Source organism: Pipistrellus hanaki, assembly GCF_964339955.1.
Source record: "Pipistrellus hanaki genome assembly, chromosome: 8".
In the NCBI taxonomy this organism is placed as follows: domain Eukaryota; kingdom Metazoa; phylum Chordata; class Mammalia; order Chiroptera; family Vespertilionidae; genus Pipistrellus; species Pipistrellus hanaki.
The window spans coordinates 35,076,236-35,093,769 of NC_140510.1; the positions used below are offsets into that span (position 1 = coordinate 35,076,236).

At 41.3% G+C, this 17,534-nt stretch overlaps 1 protein-coding gene across 2 annotated transcripts in view; it reads right to left on the reverse strand.

Moving 5' to 3' along the window:
- Positions 1-8,370: 8,370 nt before the first annotated feature.
- The window catches only part of ACVR1 (activin A receptor type 1), a 138,238-nt gene continuing 129,074 nt past the window's right edge, over positions 8,371-17,534 (reverse strand). For both annotated transcript variants that reach the window (XM_084891467.1, XM_084891468.1), the window contains exons 10-11: positions 16,257-16,387; positions 8,371-15,494 (exon numbers count right to left, since the gene is read on the reverse strand). In XM_084891467.1, the coding sequence (XP_084747593.1) occupies positions 15,360-15,494; positions 16,257-16,387 (266 nt within the window). In that variant the 3' untranslated portion in view covers positions 8,371-15,359. The remainder of the gene's footprint in view (positions 15,495-16,256; positions 16,388-17,534) is intronic.

The following is a 17,534-nucleotide window of genomic DNA, read 5'->3' on the forward strand; positions in this document are numbered from 1 at the left end:
CATTGGAAAACTGTTCTTCCCTAAAATGTTTTTCTGAAGCTTGATTTATAATTACAGGAGCACAATTCACTCTTCCTACTCCATAATAAGCCTCTTACAGCAAGCAGTGTCCTCAACATTCCTATGTGGAGACAAATGACAAGCTGCAAAGAATCAACATGTGGAAGAGAGGCAGCATGGGTTTTAGGAAGAGGCAAGGTTGAAAGAGAACGCTAACATAATTCTGCCATAACTCAACTTAGTTCCCTTATTATTACTGGCTTGAAGGTAACTGTCCTCCAAGTAGGAAGGATCACAGAACAAAAAGAAAGAAGACATGAAGAACTCTTGGAAAATACATTTTGACTATGAAATTATTTGAGTTCCAGAATAAGGTTAGGGAAGCCTAACAAGGTCCAGAGAGGCCCCTCCCCCCTCTACCTTACTGCAGCAATTAAGAGAATGCCTTCACAAACATACTTCCTGGAGTGAGGAGGGGGAAGGAGGTAAAGGAGTGCTAGGTTCCTATTTCATTACCTAGAGCACTCCAAACAGCAGGAAGGAACTCCAAAAACTGACGATAGGGCTGGAAACAAACCTTTCCAAAATGATAGAAACCACCTCTTCAATGTTCAATAATAGAGACATGGCAGAAGAAAAGAAATCAAGAACCAAAGATGAAGAAGTAGGCAGCTTTGTTGTTGGTAACCCTTCCTTCGGGACTGGGTAATCCTGGAAAAGAGAAGATGCCTCAGGTGAGTAACCCCAGCCCCCAAAGGTCCACAGGACCTTAAGCCAGGGCAGGACCAATGTCATACATCAACCAGGAAGGGCACTGGGAGATGAAATGCCCCCATTGGCCCCCAAAGACAGAAGATGGGAGGCGAGGCAACACCAATCTCCAAATGTGCCCTGAAGATAAAAATTGATGGGGCCGGGGACACCAGAAAGGCTCTGGGGAACAAGATCATTGTCTTCCCTGAGGAGCCTCCGGTTACTTTAGAAATAAGAGAATCAATAGGATTCTGCTGGATATTAGAGTCAGTTACTCTGCATTGACCACTAAAATGGGCACCCTGTCTGGCAGGGGTTGCGATCAGAAAAAAGGAGAGACAAAATGATTTCTGGAAACTTTTCCTTGAGAAATAGGTTCCCAGTCACTCACCCAGTCTTTCCTATATGTCCCAGAATGTCCTGTCCCTTTACTAGGAAGATATTTACTAAGTTAGGAGCATCAGTCAGTCTATTTGACATATCGTTAAGGAGGAAGTCCCTAGAAACAAGGGAGTAGGTCTCCTGATGCTCCTTCAGAATGACCCAAGAGCTGCAGGAAAGTCAGAGGTTTGGGCAAGCCAACAACCAGGAGGGGAGGCTCTGGTCCAGCCTCTCTCAGTTACTTCTACCTAATTGCACTGGCATTAAGAAACAGCCCCTCAACTCCCCACCCCTAGCCCCAATGGGCAACAGATCTACAGTTTCACTTGGCATTTCCTTTTCCCCCCAAACAACTCATAAAGCTGGTGGAATCCTATCTCTCACAATCTCTGTTTCCAAGAAAACTTTGAGGAAATCTGGGTCAGCAGGAGGCTGGGGCCAACACAGGCCTCTATCCTACCTCTGAAAATTGACTTTGGAGGGACACTACACCTTGTCTCCATCCCACTGGGAAGTACCCAACAGTGCTTGGGCCAGCCAGATGCAATGTCCTTCCTCTTTGACTTTTAACTCCAAGAAGCAAGAGTCAGCCCTTATTATATTGTCCTTCAGGGGGGAAAACAAAACACCCTCATAAATGATCAATTACTATTGTAGAACAAATGCTACCACACCTGAGTTTACAATTCGGAATGAATGTGTTCCAATATATCTTCATAAAAACAGACAGTGCACCATATTTGGCTTGAAGATTATAGTCTGTTTGCCTTCCCTTTATCTAAACCTTTCCTGACCTCACAGCAGCTCTGTGACCCTAAGGGAAGTCATTTAAACATTATGAACCCCACTTTCTTCATCAGTAAATATAAAGATACTGCTACCATCTCCACTTGTAATTATGATAAGGAAGAATCAAATTATTTACATGAAATCACTTTGTAAACTGCCTAGTGCCTGAGTAATTATTTAATAATTAGTAGCTCTACTCACAAATCTGTATGCCAAAGCTTGCTGCCCCCTCCTGTAGCTCTGCCCCCTCTGCCCTACCCTCCTGTAGCTTCCCTTGCCCCTCATAGCTTGCTGCTCCGCCCCCTCCTTTAGCTCTCCGTCACCCACTTGTAGCCAGTAGCTCACTGCTGCCCTCCTGTAGCTCTCTCTGCACCCCCAGCCCCCTCGCCTCATAGCTTGCTACCCTGCTCCCTCCTGCTCGCTGCCCCACCCTCCTGCTGATTCGTGATCTGGTTGTTACATAGTTGGTCATTATTACATCTTTATTATATAGGATTAGTACACAAACATTAAGGCTTAATTAACTAATATTAGGCTTTTTTTTCTTCAAACTATCACTTTTGTTTTCTTTTCTTCTACCCCTCAACCCAATTAATCCCTATTCACAATCCCTCCTATACACACACACACACACACACACACACACACACACACCCCACACGGAAGCACCACATGTATACCACAATTTTCTTATCTGCTTGGCCCTCTTTTCCCACCCACACCCACCAGGCTTGATCTTTGCATGCTCCTTCTCAGCTTTCCCTCTTCAGAATAGTCTACTAATGATAGGATAAATATCCCGACTGGCCCAACTTTCTTTCTTGAAGGAGTGAATTGTTGAAAAAATGGCTTGTTCCAAGATGTCCTTGAAGCATCTTACAAAGTCCAAAAATTCAAATGAAGTATGTCATTCTTTGTAGGGTACATTAAATTATTTCCGAGAAACTCAGAGCCCAAAATAACAACCCAGATCTAGGAAACCAAGACAAGTTTGTGTTCAGAGGATGCCATGTGAAGCTACTTGTACACATTATAGTTGCATTTACAGAGTGGAAGCCATTGACAGTGTGCAAAGGCTGAGTCTGGGCCCAGAATACCACCTGTCAGTTGCTAAAATGAACAAATTAAAAGAAACAGTGGGTTTGTGGCTGGCAAACTGGCTCCCTAGGGGAAAGCAAGAAAGCAAGCCAGCCCTGCTTGTAGCATTTATCAATCTCCATGGTGTAAATACTCCAACCACAGATGATATCAAGCTCCTAATGATTTAATAACCAGCTCACAAAATTGGTGATAACTTTCTAGTCACTTGTTCCTGTGAGGTCTGATACATCACTGGCTCCTTGGCAATATGGATAGTTCTTAGAGGAATAAAGCCCCCCTGATTTTTCAACAAAGACCAGAGAAGTTCACGGGCAGTCTTTCTTCCATTTCTGGATCCTTGGTTCTAAGAAAATACACAGATATTAAGCTCTTTATTCTTCTTGAGTGAACTAGTTAATAAACTATTTTATCTACACACACACATACACACACACACACACCATACTACATTCTTCATGAGCTAATGACTTGTTTCTCCCCTAAGTTACACACTTCATCTGTTCTTTTGTGCATTCCAGGAGGATTTTTATCAAAAATCTTGGTCCTTGCTATTCAATGGGTAATCCTCAGATAAGCACTACATCACCAGAGAGCAGATTAGAAATCAGAACTTCAGAATGTCCCCATGATCTAATACAATATATAAGAATCTTTATTTTAATCAGATTTGGCATGCATCTTAAAGTTTGGAAAGTGCTGCTCTATGCTCTATCAATTTATACTTAGGATATAGACAAAAGCCCAGAAGAGATTTGCTATTTCTCATGCCACAAAAACAAATAACTATCTTGTCCCTTTGCAGTGATAATTTGAAAAATTCTACATAGATTTTTTTTCACTTAAGACATTAAAATATTCCAGAATTATAAATATCCTGTCTGGCCCAACTTTATTTCTTAAAGCAATGAATTAAAACATGAAAACAAATGGCCCTTTGCAGAGTTGTGACAGTGTACTTTCTCTTGGGAAACTACCAAAAATAAGGCAAGCTAGAGAGATGCTCTAGTCTTGGTTCCTACCTTTCTCTTCAATCTTATGATTGTCATTTAATTATATGCTGTGATAGAAAGAATAATGCTCCTTCTCCATCCATGACCACATCCTAATCCCCCAAACCTGTGAATATGTAGCCTTATATTAAAAAAAAAAAAAAAAAAAAGAGGCCACTGGCTTTATTCTGTGCATGATCAGCTGTGCCTGCCAGACTGTTCAAGTGCTGCCAGGCTATGCAACTTTTAAATGTTCTGGTCAGTCTTTCTGGTCAGGAAGGGCTAAGAGCAATACTAAGCAATGGGCTAGGCTATCACCCAGCTTTCCAGAGACATAGAAGCATGGAACAGACTGTACAACCTCAGAGGGAAGAAGTTGGGGGTAAGAAAGCAACCAAAGGACTTTTATGCATGCATATAAGCATAACCCATGGACACAGATAGTAGGCATGTGCTGGGAGGGGAGGTGTTGGGGGACAGCCAGGGAAAGGTTAATGGGGGGAAAGGGAGACATATGTAATACTTAAAAAATAAAGAATTTTTAAAAAAGAAAGTGGATTAAACCTAAAATAAATAAATCAATCAATAAAAAATCTGACTTTGTTTTGAAATATTGCAAGAGTATATAAAGTAAATAATAAGTCTTGGTGTGTGAAGAGAAATTGGCAGAGAGACTCTCAGTCAAAAGTCAGAATGTTTGTTTTCTCCTAATTCCCTCCCCTCCTTCTTCTCATTTTGCAATTCCCTTGAACATACTCCCCTGTGGCTGGCACCATTTTCTTTCCAAGCCAATTGTATATTTCTGAAAAGACAGACATCGCAGCTTGTATTCATTGTTACCCATTATTTCTCAGCGAAAGTTGCTTTACGACTACATCTGCTGCATAACAGATATTGAAGACACCTTCACAAAATCAGAAAAAGATGGGGGTCCATCTTCCATGCAATACTTAACACATTCCATATGGACCTATGGTATTTTTTAAATCACGTGGGTTTTGTATAAGAAAAATCTTGCTCTCAGGCCCTGTGTTGTTATGGGGCTTGGTGATAGCCTAAATTAATAATGCTTGTGGGTCTGACTGCAGGCAAAAGGAGTTTCTAGAAAACTCTTACACAGAACGACAGGCTCTCAAACAAGCAATGCGCCCAGACATTCCCCAGAAATCCAAAACAGATTTAGTCGCCACTCTGTCTCATCCATACCACGATGACAAAGCATCCCAACGTTTTAGCTATAGCCTATGAACTGCAACTTTATTGAGAACAGATTTACTAAAAACCCTATTTGGACCAGTGATTAGATTTTCGACATGCTGCCTTTATCCCAAAGCTGTTCCCATTGGTTTCCATCATTCCCGACCTTTGTTGACTCTCCTTTTGCAGTCTTTACCTTTACCTACCAGCTTCATGACTGCTTCACCTGGTTTGGTTCTGTTTCTGGATATGTTCATAAACTACCATCTTCTGAGTGTTCATAGGAGTGTCTGAGTCTTCGTATGCTAAGCAAGTCACTTGAAAAGCAATTATTTAGCTTCTTACAAAAGAAAAACATGTAGAACTCATGTAATAGACAATTTGGACCTCCGAGAGATTTTCTTGATTTGGCAGTATTTTTTTCAAAAATTAGCAAACCTCTATATAACCATTCAGTATTCTGACTTACCTTGAAAAACTGGAAAATGTCGCTACACAACTCATCATTCTTGTGTGGCAGCAATTAGCTGGACGTGAATAATAGTTGCCTCCATTGATTGTACCCATGCTTCCCCATCTATCTCGGTCCCCCATTCCTCTCTCTTGTGTTACCCTCAGCTTACCTAATACATTTAAGTAAGAGCCCTGCACTATACGAAGCTGCCAAGCAAGGCAGGCACTATACAAATCAGCATCACTTTTAGCACACCTCCTTTGAAAGGAGGAAAAATAACATTTATTACGTATCAAGTATGTTCCCAGTGGTCCCTGTCATCAAATAGCTCACATTTGAGAAGAGACAGCCCAGGAAACAAAGAGCCCAAGTACAACAAGATGCATGCAGCCTTAGTAAAAAAAAAAAAAAAAAAAAAAAAAAAAAAAAAAAAAAATGGCTCCTTGTTTGCAATGAGCATCCCCCTAGGCACACAGTGACAGAGTGATTGCGGCAGCAAGTCTAAACACAGACACTGGCATCTGTATTCAGGACAGAACTCCAGAAACTAGAGGAAACTGTCACTGCAAGGCTGGAATGAAAATGACCTCATTTCTCCACACCTCAATGTCCTCATCTTAAATGGGGATGATAATGTCCTCTCATTAGATTGCTAAACTGATATATTAGACGAGTTAGTGGTAAGCCCTTAGAGAGTATTGGCACGTATTAAATGGCTTACAATACTAGTTATTGTTGCAACACTTGTAACTTTTATAACTTTTAAGATAAGGCTCTGAAGTAGGAACCTGATAATGGTGGTGATGGAGAGGTGAAGGAGTGTGGGGATAGGAGACCAGGGCAGGTTTAATGACGGGAAACATATACAGGGCTCAGTGACTTCACCCAGACTGAAGGAATTACACAGATCTTGTAGCAATGAAAACCCTTGGCGCAGGGCTCCCGATACACCGAGAGTGCCCACCGCATGTTTGCATGGCTGTCTTCATTGAACGCACAATGGCACCTGTTAATTGATGCTTCCCAGACTGGTCCCAGGTTGCCTCTTGGTAGGTCATCAGTAAGCGATTATCAAAAGAAGTATATATTTTGAAATATATGAATAATTCAGGAAGCCTAGACCTGGACTGATACCAGAGCTTTGGGATTGGCAGGGCTAAGTCTAGAGGTAAAGGGAAAGCAGCCCAGCTGGAGACCGGAATAGGTCTGTGGGAAAAGAAAATATGGTGCCAACTGAAACAATTCCTTACTGTGGGGCAATTGTATCAATTGTGTATATTGTTCAGCCTTTAGCAATATCAGCATCTTTTTCCTTAATAGTTATGATCGCTTTTTCACACAATGCAAGGGGTTGCTCAGGCTAATGAAGAACAATCTTTCCTCCTAAAATCCAATCTGGGTAGGAACCTGAACATTTACTCTATGGCAAAGAAGAGACAAACCACTCACAGAAACAAAGAGAGCAGCAAGTTTTGTCTCCTCTTTCTTTGTCCTTGTCCCACTTTTGACGGGCAGAGAGGAGAGGCAGGGCCATCATGTGGCCGAGGGAGACAGAGTGAGAGGCCAGAGAGAGTCTTCAGGACAAACAACTGTGCCTGTCTGGGAACCTAGCCCACTGCTGTCAAAAGGCCATTTTTCTCCATATAAATGCTTTTGCTCAACATTGCTGCAACTCTTCTCCAATACACGCTGCCCTGTGGCATGAACTCCTCTCCCCTTTTTTGAGGCTGCCAACTTCCCCTCTGGCGCCAATAGCCTATTTTCCAGACCTGGCACCAGAGGCCAAGAAATCCTAAAAGCTGGTGGCATGGTCTCTGTGCACAGTCACGTTTCCCTTAAAAACTTTATGTATACAATATGATTACTTACCGCCAGCGCCCAATTTCTGCCAGTGCCCAACCTGCTCATCTTCCAAACTCCCTCTGCTATGTGGGAGGAGGGAATTTGAAACAAATTTTCTTCAAGAACATGTCACATACAGGTATTGGCATAAAACCAGATGCATAGAGCATTGGGACAAAATAGCACAGATATAACCCTTGTATAAACAGTATAGTAGATTAACTTATAACACAGGAACCAAGAATTAACTTATAACACAGGAACCAAGAAAGGATAGTCTCTTTAATAAATGGTGTGGGGGAAAATGGACAGGCAGGCACATGCAAAAATATTACATATATAAAAATTAACTCAAAATGGATTAAAGACTTGAATGTAATACTGGAAACCATAAAAAAAAAAAAATAGAGGGTAAGCGCCTTGTTATTGGTCTTGGCTATGCTTTTTTGGATTCAACATAAAAAACAAAGGCAACAAAAGCAAAAATAAATGAGTGGGACTACACTGAGTGGCCAGATTATTATGATCTCTGAATGCATAATAATCTGGCCACTCAGTGTATATACTATATAATAAAAGGTTAATATGCAAATTGTCCCCTCTACCAGGAGTTTGACAAGCAGGCAGGCCAGCCAACCTCCCATGTCCCCTGCCCCTGGCCAGGCTGGTCGGACCCCACCCATGCACGAATTCATGCATCAGGCCTTTAATACACACACACACACACACACACACACACACTGAGTGGCCAGGTTATTGTGTGTTCAGAGATCATAATAATCTGGCCACTCAGTGTATATCAAACCAAAAAGCTTCTATATGGCAAAAGAAACCATCAACAAAATAAAAAGGCAACATTCTAAATGAGAGAAAATATTTGTATATTATATATCTGATAAGTGATAATATATAAAATACATAAAGTAGCCAAAAACAATCCTATTAAAAAATACACAGAGGATCTGAATAGACACTTTTCCAAAGAAGACATAGGTATGACCAATAGTTACATTAAAAGGTGATCAACATCACTGTAATTCAGCCATAAACAACAAGGTCTTTTGCAACAATGTGAATGGACCTTGACTGTAACATGCTAAGTGAATTGAGTCAAATATATGATCTCAATTATATGTAGAATATAAAAAATTGCAAATCAAAACCATACAAATGAGCTAACAGATACAGAAAAGAGATTGGTGGTTGCCATAGGTGGGAGATAAAGGGTGGGTGAAATGGATGAAGGGGGTCAAAAGGTACAAATTTCCAATTATAGATCACAGGGATATATTGTATAGCATGATGGTATTGCATATTTGAAAATTGCTGAGAGTAGAGTATGTTGAATAAAACATATTTTTACCATTGAGTATGTTAGTTATGGGTTTGTCATAAATGGTTTTTATTATGTTGAGGTATGTTCCCTCTATTCCCACTTCACTGAGTTTTTGTCATAAATGGATGCTGGATTTTGTCAAATGCTGTTTCCAAATCTATTGATATGATCGTATGATTTTTATCCTTCATTTTGTTTATGTGATGTATCATGGTAATTGATTTGTGAATATTGTACCAACTTTATATCCCAGGAATAACTTACTTATTCACAGTGTGTGATCTTTTTAATGTATTGCTGAATTGTTTGCTAATTTTTTGTTAAAGATTTTTGCATCTGTGTTCATCAGGGATATTGGCCTATAATTTTCTTTTTTTGTGTATTTTTGTCTGATTTTGGTATCAGGGTAATGCTGGCCTCATAAAATGAGTCTGGGAGTCTTTTCTCCTTATAAGTTTTTGGAAAGTTTGAGGTTAGGTATTAATTCTTTTTTTTTTTTTTAAATATATTTATTGATTTTTTTACAGAGAGGAAGAGAGAGGGATAGAGAGCTAGAAACGTTGATGAGAGAGAAACATTGACCAGCCGCCTCCTGCACACCCCCCACTGGGGATGTGCCCGCAACCAATGCACATGCCCTTGATCAGAATCGAACCTGGGACCCCTCAGTCCGCAGACCGACACTCTACCACTGAGCCAAACCAGTTTCGGCTATTAATTCTTTTTTGAATGTTTGGTAAAACTCACCTGTGAAGCCATCTGGTCCAGAATTTTATTTATTTTTTATTACTAATTTAATTTTGTCAGTAATTATCAGTCTGTTCAGATTGTGTTTCTTCCTGAGTTAGTTTTGAAGATTGTAAGTTTCTAGAAATTCATCCATTTCTTAAAAATTATATAATTGCTCATAGCATTTTCTTATATTTCTGTTGTGTCTGTATTGTCATTTTCACTAAAGTTTGGGACTCTCTGCAATTCTAGGTCTTGTATATCTATTTCCTTCACCAAATTAGGAGAGTTTTCAGTCATTATTCTTAAATAGGTTTTCAATTCCTTACTTTCTTTATTCTTCTTCTAGTACCCTTATTATGCTAACGTTACACCTGATGTTATCCCAGACTACCATCATCATCATCATCATCATCATCATCATCATCATCATCATCATTTTGCTTTCCGATAGTGTATTTTCCACTACTTTGTCTTTCACATTGCTAATTTGATCATCTGCTTCATCTAATATGCTATTCATTCCCTCTAATGTATTTCTTCATTCCAGTTATTGTTCTTCATTTCTGACTAGCAGGTTTTTGTTTTGTCTTTGTTGAAGTTCTCAATGAGTTCCTCTCTTCCTCTCCTAAGTTCAGGAGTATCCTTAAAACCAGGGTTTTGAACTCTGTATCTGGTTGACTGCTTTACTGCATTTCATTTACTTCTTTTCTGGAGCTTTGTCATGTTCTTTCATTGGGGACATGTTTAACTCCTCGTTTTGGCTGAATCCTGTGTGTGTTGCTTCTATGTATTAGGCAGATCTACTCTATCTCCCAGTCTTGTCTTAGTGATCTGAGGTAGTAGGTATTCCAGGGGGCCTGGTGGTGCAGTCTCCCATGTCACCTGAGCCAGGCTCCGGAGGTGTCCTTTGTGTGGGGGTAAGTGGACTGACCCTCGGGCTGACTGGCTGTGAGGACTTGCTGTGACTACAGCGGAAGAGCCCTCTGGTGCCAACCTAGTCTACCCTCAAGTGTGTCATTTGTGTTTTGCTGAGAGGTGCTCTCATTTGGTATAAGGCTACCCACTAGGTGTGCTGGTTCTGGAGCCTCTTTGGAGGGGCTCCAGAGCAGGTCAAAATCAGCCACAGCTTTTAACTAGTTTGGGGCTATCTGGTAGTAGATACAACGGGATATGTAGTGCAATGCTGCTTATGCTGGGCTTGGGGGCACAAGGAGAGGCTAAGCTGCAAACCAAGGCTGGCTGCTACTAGTGCTAGGCTTAGGACCCTTCGGTAGGCACCACAATGTGAGCTAAGGTTGGCTGTGACTTGTGCCAGGCTTTGGCCAATTATTTGAAGTTACGTCCCAAGTCGACTGGCTGCTGTTCATGCCAGCCTTGTGGCCAACTATGGGAGTTATAGTGTCAGTTAAGATGGGTCGCCACTTGTGCCAGGGTTGGGGCCACTCACTTAGAAAGAGGTACAGGCTATGCTGAGGCCAGCCACTACTTGTTTGGGGCTTGTGGGCCTTTGAGATATTTTGAGATAGTCCACAGCATGAAGCAAGGCAGGCAGCTGGTGTGGAGCTGCTAGCAGATGAGGTTTGGGCCAGGTGCACAAGTTGGGCGGGATGGGATCTCAGAGAATACCAGGTGAGAAAATGTTAGCCAGGTTAATGAAGAGCTCAGGTTTGGCACCAGCTGGGCCTGCAGGGTGAATGGAAGGAGCATTCAACAAGGGAACAAAGGCGCCTGCCAGCACTTACATCCCAGAGAGCTGCCTTGACTCCTGTCCTCCCAAACCTTGCCTTGTAGCCATTGTCAGTCCCCATTTGTCCCTGGTACCTTCTGATATGTTGCTCCTGGGCTGTAGCTCAGGAGGAGTGAGTTCACGTGGGAGTCCATGAATGGTCCCTAGGTGTCCAGCAGCCCTCTGTCTCCCAGATGCAATCCCCACTGGTTTTCACATCCAAATGTTATGAGGATTTCTCTTCCTGGCACTGGTGTTCCAGCCTGGGGCTGGGACCCCTCAGTCCTCAGGGGAGACCTCAGTAGCCAAGATATCCCTCCAGATTCTTAACTGCCACACCATGGGTGTGAGACCTGCCCATTCTGCAGCTGCTCCCTACCAATCTGGACATGACTTATTTATATCCTTAGTTATGGGACTTCTGTTCAGGTTGTCTTCGTGTGGTCCTCAGTGATAGTTGTTCTATAATGTAGCTGAGATTTCGATGTGGTTGTGGGAAGGGGCGAGCACAATGTTTACTTACCCTGCCACCTAGACTGAAAGTCATGCTTTGATATTTTTCATAGTGTTAGAGGAGATGCACTTCTGCATCTGCTAGCAGTTCACATTTGAAGCAGCGTGCATTTTCTTTAGTGAAGGATTTGTTTACTTTGGCTGTTATAGTTCAACAGGTTGGTAATTAAAAACCGCTTTTTGTCTTCCAGAAGGTGGTGCTATAACTCAAGGTTTTGGTTTCTCTTACCTGAGCAGGTTCTCAGGGCTTCCCTCCTCTGACAAGGCACCAAGAGAGCTGGCAGCAGCATGTTGGAAGGTGTAGACTTTGCTTCTGAGGCTTGAGGGTATCCATAGCCCAACAAAATGACGCATGAGTTGGGCAGTCCCAGCAGTCTGTAGGTGGACCTCCTGCTAAAGTCCCAAATCTCCCTTCACCTGCCCCCTGTCCCCTCCGCCCCAAGAGCCTTCCTCAGTAATTTAGGGATTGCTAAAGAAAAACAGGTCCCCCCAGCTACAACCCATGCAGCCAAGCAGTCTCTCTCTCACTACTTTCACTCTCCACCTCCCGATGGCAGAGAGGTGGATGCTGTGCTTTGCAATGTCTCTTTGGGGAGGGAGGGCAAACTCAGTGAGCTCCCCCACCTCCAGGCTAATTTCCACCTCCCTCCTAGGGCATGCTGGACTCTCCCGCCAGGTTGGTAGATCTCTACAAAATTTCTCTCGCCTGACTGTCTGCCTAGTTTGGCATTCTCCAGGTTCCCCTTTTCCCAATCATGGCACGTGGGTGTTGAGTAGGCTCGCCAAATCCTTTGGATCCATATTCAGGTGCATGGGTGGGTAAAAGTTGCCAGGAGTCCTGGTGTAATGTGTAGAAGCATTTTTGTTCTGTAATGGATGTCCAGTTACTTATAAATCAAAAAGGAGAGAAACAAGGAATGACTCATGCTGCCATGAGGCGGACACTCTAGAGACGCTAATGTTCTGCCGCTTGATCTGGGTGCAACCAATTTGTAAAATTGATAAAAAATGCATCAAGCTGTACATTTCTATATATGTATACTCTTACATATGTAATACTTCAATGAAAGTTAAATGCGAATGCGACTTCATCCTACTTTTGGGTATACAGCCAAAAGAATTGACAGCAAGAACTCAAAGAAATATTTATACACCCAGTGTTCATGGCAGCATTATTCACAAGAGTGAAAAAAGTGGAAGAAACCCAACTGCCCATCAACAGATGAGTGGATAAACAAAATGGTGTATAGACATACAAATGGAATATTATCAGCCATAAAAAGGAAGTAAATTCTAATATATGCTACAATAAGAATGAACCGTGAAGACATTATGCTAAGTGAAAAAGCTAGTCTCCCATGAAGGGACAAATACTGTATGATTCTACTCAAATGAAGTATTTAGAGTAAATTCATAGAGACAGAAAATAGATTGAGAGTTACCAGAGACCGAGGAACAGGGACCTATTGTTTAAGCAGTACAGCTTAAGTTTTGCAAGATGAAGAGTTCTGGGGATGGATAGTGAGATGGCAGCACAACCCTCAAGTTGTGCATCTAAATGATTATGATGATAAATTTTATATCTGTATTTTACCACAAATTTTTAAATACACTAGAGGCCTGGTGTACAACATAAGTGCACTGGGGGGTTATGGGGGGTGGGGGATCCCTTAGCCCATAAGCTTTAACATATGCAACCTTGGAGGATGTCTGCCTGCTGGGGATCGGACCTAAGCTGGCAGACAGACATCCCTCTCGCAGTCTGGGGCTCTCACTACGAATGCGCTCGTGAACTATGAGCCCGGCTTCTGGCTGAGCAGCACTCCCACAGGCGCACTGACCACCAAGGGCCAGCTCTTGCATTGAGCATCTGCCCATTGGTGGTCAGTGCAAGTCATAGCGACCAGTCATTCCACCATTGGGTCAATTTGATTATTAGAGTTTTATTATATAGGATAATAATACAGGTAAATGTATTGTTAACTTACCTCTGGTGAACTTTTCAGAATCTTCAAACTTCTTCCCCTTTGGGGATACTCTAAACCCAATCTTTTCAATCTCGTTGAACAAAGTTAAGTGAAAAAAGCCAACAATGGACTCTCCTCAAGCATATGGTGAGAAGGGTAAGACTGCTTTCCACTCGCAAATGGCCACATACTAAGTAAAATGCTTTCACATCCTCCCTCCCATTTCTACTCACAATCGTATTGTTAGGAAGGCATACCAGTCATTTTTTAACCAAGAAAAAAAAAAAATCACAGCCAAAAAAAGAAACAAACAAAATTCAGATTATCTGATACCAAATTCTAGCTGGAAACATCCTCATAGAACCCCTCAAGTTCATTACTAGACTTGAAAAGCAAATTCGGTTTATGATGATTTTCTATTGTTCCCATAAGAAAATGTGCTACATTATCAAGATCTTTTTTATACACTGAATATAATTCACTTCTTGACTTGAAAACATTTTATTTAATTTATACAAATAACTACTAAATACAAAAAGTAGATTAAAACAAAATAGTTATTTTTTTTTTTTTCTGGCAGAGTTTAAATGCACATAATGGATAATTCCGAAGAAAATGCATTTTCCCCACAGCGTTCAGGACTAAAATTCTACTGAAATCTTTGCTTCTAAATCAGTAATATATTCAGTGGTGTCACATGGGTAATGGCTAAATACGTTCTGCATATGAACTGAAAAAAAAAAAAGTTACAGTCTACACACATACAAATGTGAAGCACTTAAAATGTGAATTTAACTGAGGATAAAAGAAAATGTCCATTTCAGAGTATAGTGTTAAAAACATTTCGGTAATAAAATCATAAGACCACATAAAAATAAGCTTTAACATATGCCCAGAGCAGTTTTGTAAAAACTGCTATGTGCACAAGTAATAAATAATTTGCAAAGTTGTGTATAAACAATTCCTAATGTTCAGCATCATTGTAAACATCAGCACATGTGTAAAATGCAGCAAAGTCTGACATTACATTTTGTTTTGCCAAATTGAATTCCTATTATCCAAAGACAGACCAATGGAGTATGCAGCCAATGTTTTGGCAAGTTGGGTCTTTAAAATTAAGAGTAACAGTGCAAGTAAGGAATGCAAAGAATTCCTAGTGCAATAAAGAAGAGAAGCACAGGCAATATTGCTGATTAAAAATTCACCACCTCCTTGAGTTTCCCGTGGGGAGTGTCTAGGAGACTTGTGAAAGATATGCAAAGCCACTGTCTTAATGCCCAGATCTCTCTTAGGATTTCTCTGTGTTCCTCCAGTTCCCTACCTTTGCAACAGTGTCTGTCCAACATCAGTCTCTGCGGTGTGAACAGTTGTGAAATGCCCAGTTCACAGTCATTGAGCGAGGTTAGGGTGGTTTTGGTGTCTCCCCGACACATGGCTGGGTGAGATGCCTGCCTTGTGGGAGCAGCCATCTGGGGAGGGAGACAGATGGATTCTGTCTGACAACCAGTCAGGCCAGCATTAGGTCCCAGCTGGACAATGACGACGACGTCAAATCTTCCTTCTTGACACCATGAAAATGTCAACAGTCAGTTTTCAATTTGTCTAGGGAATTATCAATTTTGGTCAAAGTCTTTTTGATACGCAGAGCTGTGAGTCTTGCGGACGGGTTTTGATACCAGCACTCTTTCATCAGCTTGGCCAGAGAAGTTAATGTCTGCAGAGAGAAGGAGCAAACACACCACAGTGAAAAGGTGGTTTTGGGGGTGGATGAAGAAGCTGGGTAGATATGTTAGCTGTGCTGCAGAGCTCTAGGTCTCGTGAAGTTAAAGTGGTGTCATTGCCATCTTTCTTAAGCCAATCATTGAGGCCTTGACGACTAATACAGAAGCCCCACTTGAATTTCATGGCATCTGTCCTTTGGACACCTAGACTACCCAATGACTTTATCAAGTCAATTACATGGTCAGGTCAAATGCCTTGATGGTTTTATGGGTACTACAAATGGCAATACCAACCCAGAGTTAAAACTGAAATGTGCAGAAAGGGTGATTTCTCAATGTCTTAGATTTGCTACTAAAGAGCAGAAATAAGGTCTTTCAGCATTGAACAATATGTTTGCAATTTCAGATATGCAGAGATGGAAAAAGCAAAACAGTTAAAAGCATCACTCAGTGTCTTCGTTTACACATAAAACCCCAGTCCTAGGGCCAGTGGTATAGTAATGAGACTCCCAGTAATAGGAATTTTTGTGAATACTGTCAGTCGTTAGCAAGATCTACCTAACTAGATCAGCTGTGGCTCTTTCAAGAAAGAGACAATTTTCTGTACCTACCTAACTAGATCTAAGGCCTTCTGCATAAAATAGGGAGAGAAAGCAATAGTTAACTGAGGCAGATCACTGAAGAGCCATACCAATGAAACACAAGAGCAAGCCAACAGCTGAGGACAGCCGTAAAACTAAGAAGGTGGTTCTTACCGGATCTGAGAACCATCTGTTGGGTATGTTTGGCCTCTGTTGATCCACACAGACCACCTTCCTCATATCTTCAAAACTTGGGTCATTGGGAACCACATCATAAAATGGTGGCTTGTAATCTTCCACAATACCTGCACACATGGACAAGAATTGTGTTGGCTTAGCAAGAGAGTAGAGGTTTCCTCGGGGTTTTTATTATAATGTGACAGGAAAAGTACTGATCACCCTCCTCACCACCTTTCTCATACTTCAAGATGATTCTGAAAGCTATAGGTAGGTCTTAAAATAAGTGGAAAACAAAGCAATAAGTAGATGTCCTGCAGAGAAACTGGAGGAAAAATAATTGTTACAAGAAACTGTGACTACTTCTCATGTAATTACAATTAACAGAATGCTCCCAGAGTGTATATAAACAGCTCTGTAAGATCCAAGACAAAAATTCCTTTGGTGATCAAAAAAGACACGACATCTTTTGACATGAATCTAGTAGTCGTTTCAGACCATAATAGAAATAAAAAGTTATCCACAAACTAGAGCTACAGGCAAATAATCCAAGAGCATTATCAAAATACACATTTTTAGTATGATTAGGAAAAAAGTCCTTGCTATAAAATAATTCTTCCTATTGAGAGGATACAGGTAATTAATACAAATTATAAATTTCCTTATTCATTCATTGTACATGGACTGAATACATGCTAACTGCCAGATATAGCTTACTGATGGCTCAATTATTTACTCTCATAGTGGAGAACAAAATATAGAGAAGGGTAGTCATTTGAGAAAAACAAGAATGACTGAAACGGATAAACTCTTCCCTTATTCCCAAATATGAAAGTGGTAAATTTCAGCAAATTTCAGCAAATAAACAACTGCTTATTTTTCAGAAGAGGGAGTAATTCCACAAATAGAAAAATGTTTTAGTTTATCATTTGGGGCTGGGGGATCCAAGACAGTTGCCTAGGAAGACCCCCAAATTCACCTTATCCGAGGGACACACCCAACATACACCTACACATAGAGCCATTCCTAAAGAACAACAACCGAGGGCTGATTAATCAGCTTCTGCACAACCAACGAGAGAGGAGCCACAAAGAGTAGGAGAGACGGAGACGTGGTCACCATGGGAACACTACCAGAGAGGTGATCTGCAGTAGGAAGAGATGTCACTGAGGGGCCAACATGGCAGATTCACCTGATCTAGGCACAGCAATAAAGCAGCGATTTAAAAGGCACCTTATCATTTGCAACAACATGGATGGATCTACAGGGTATTTT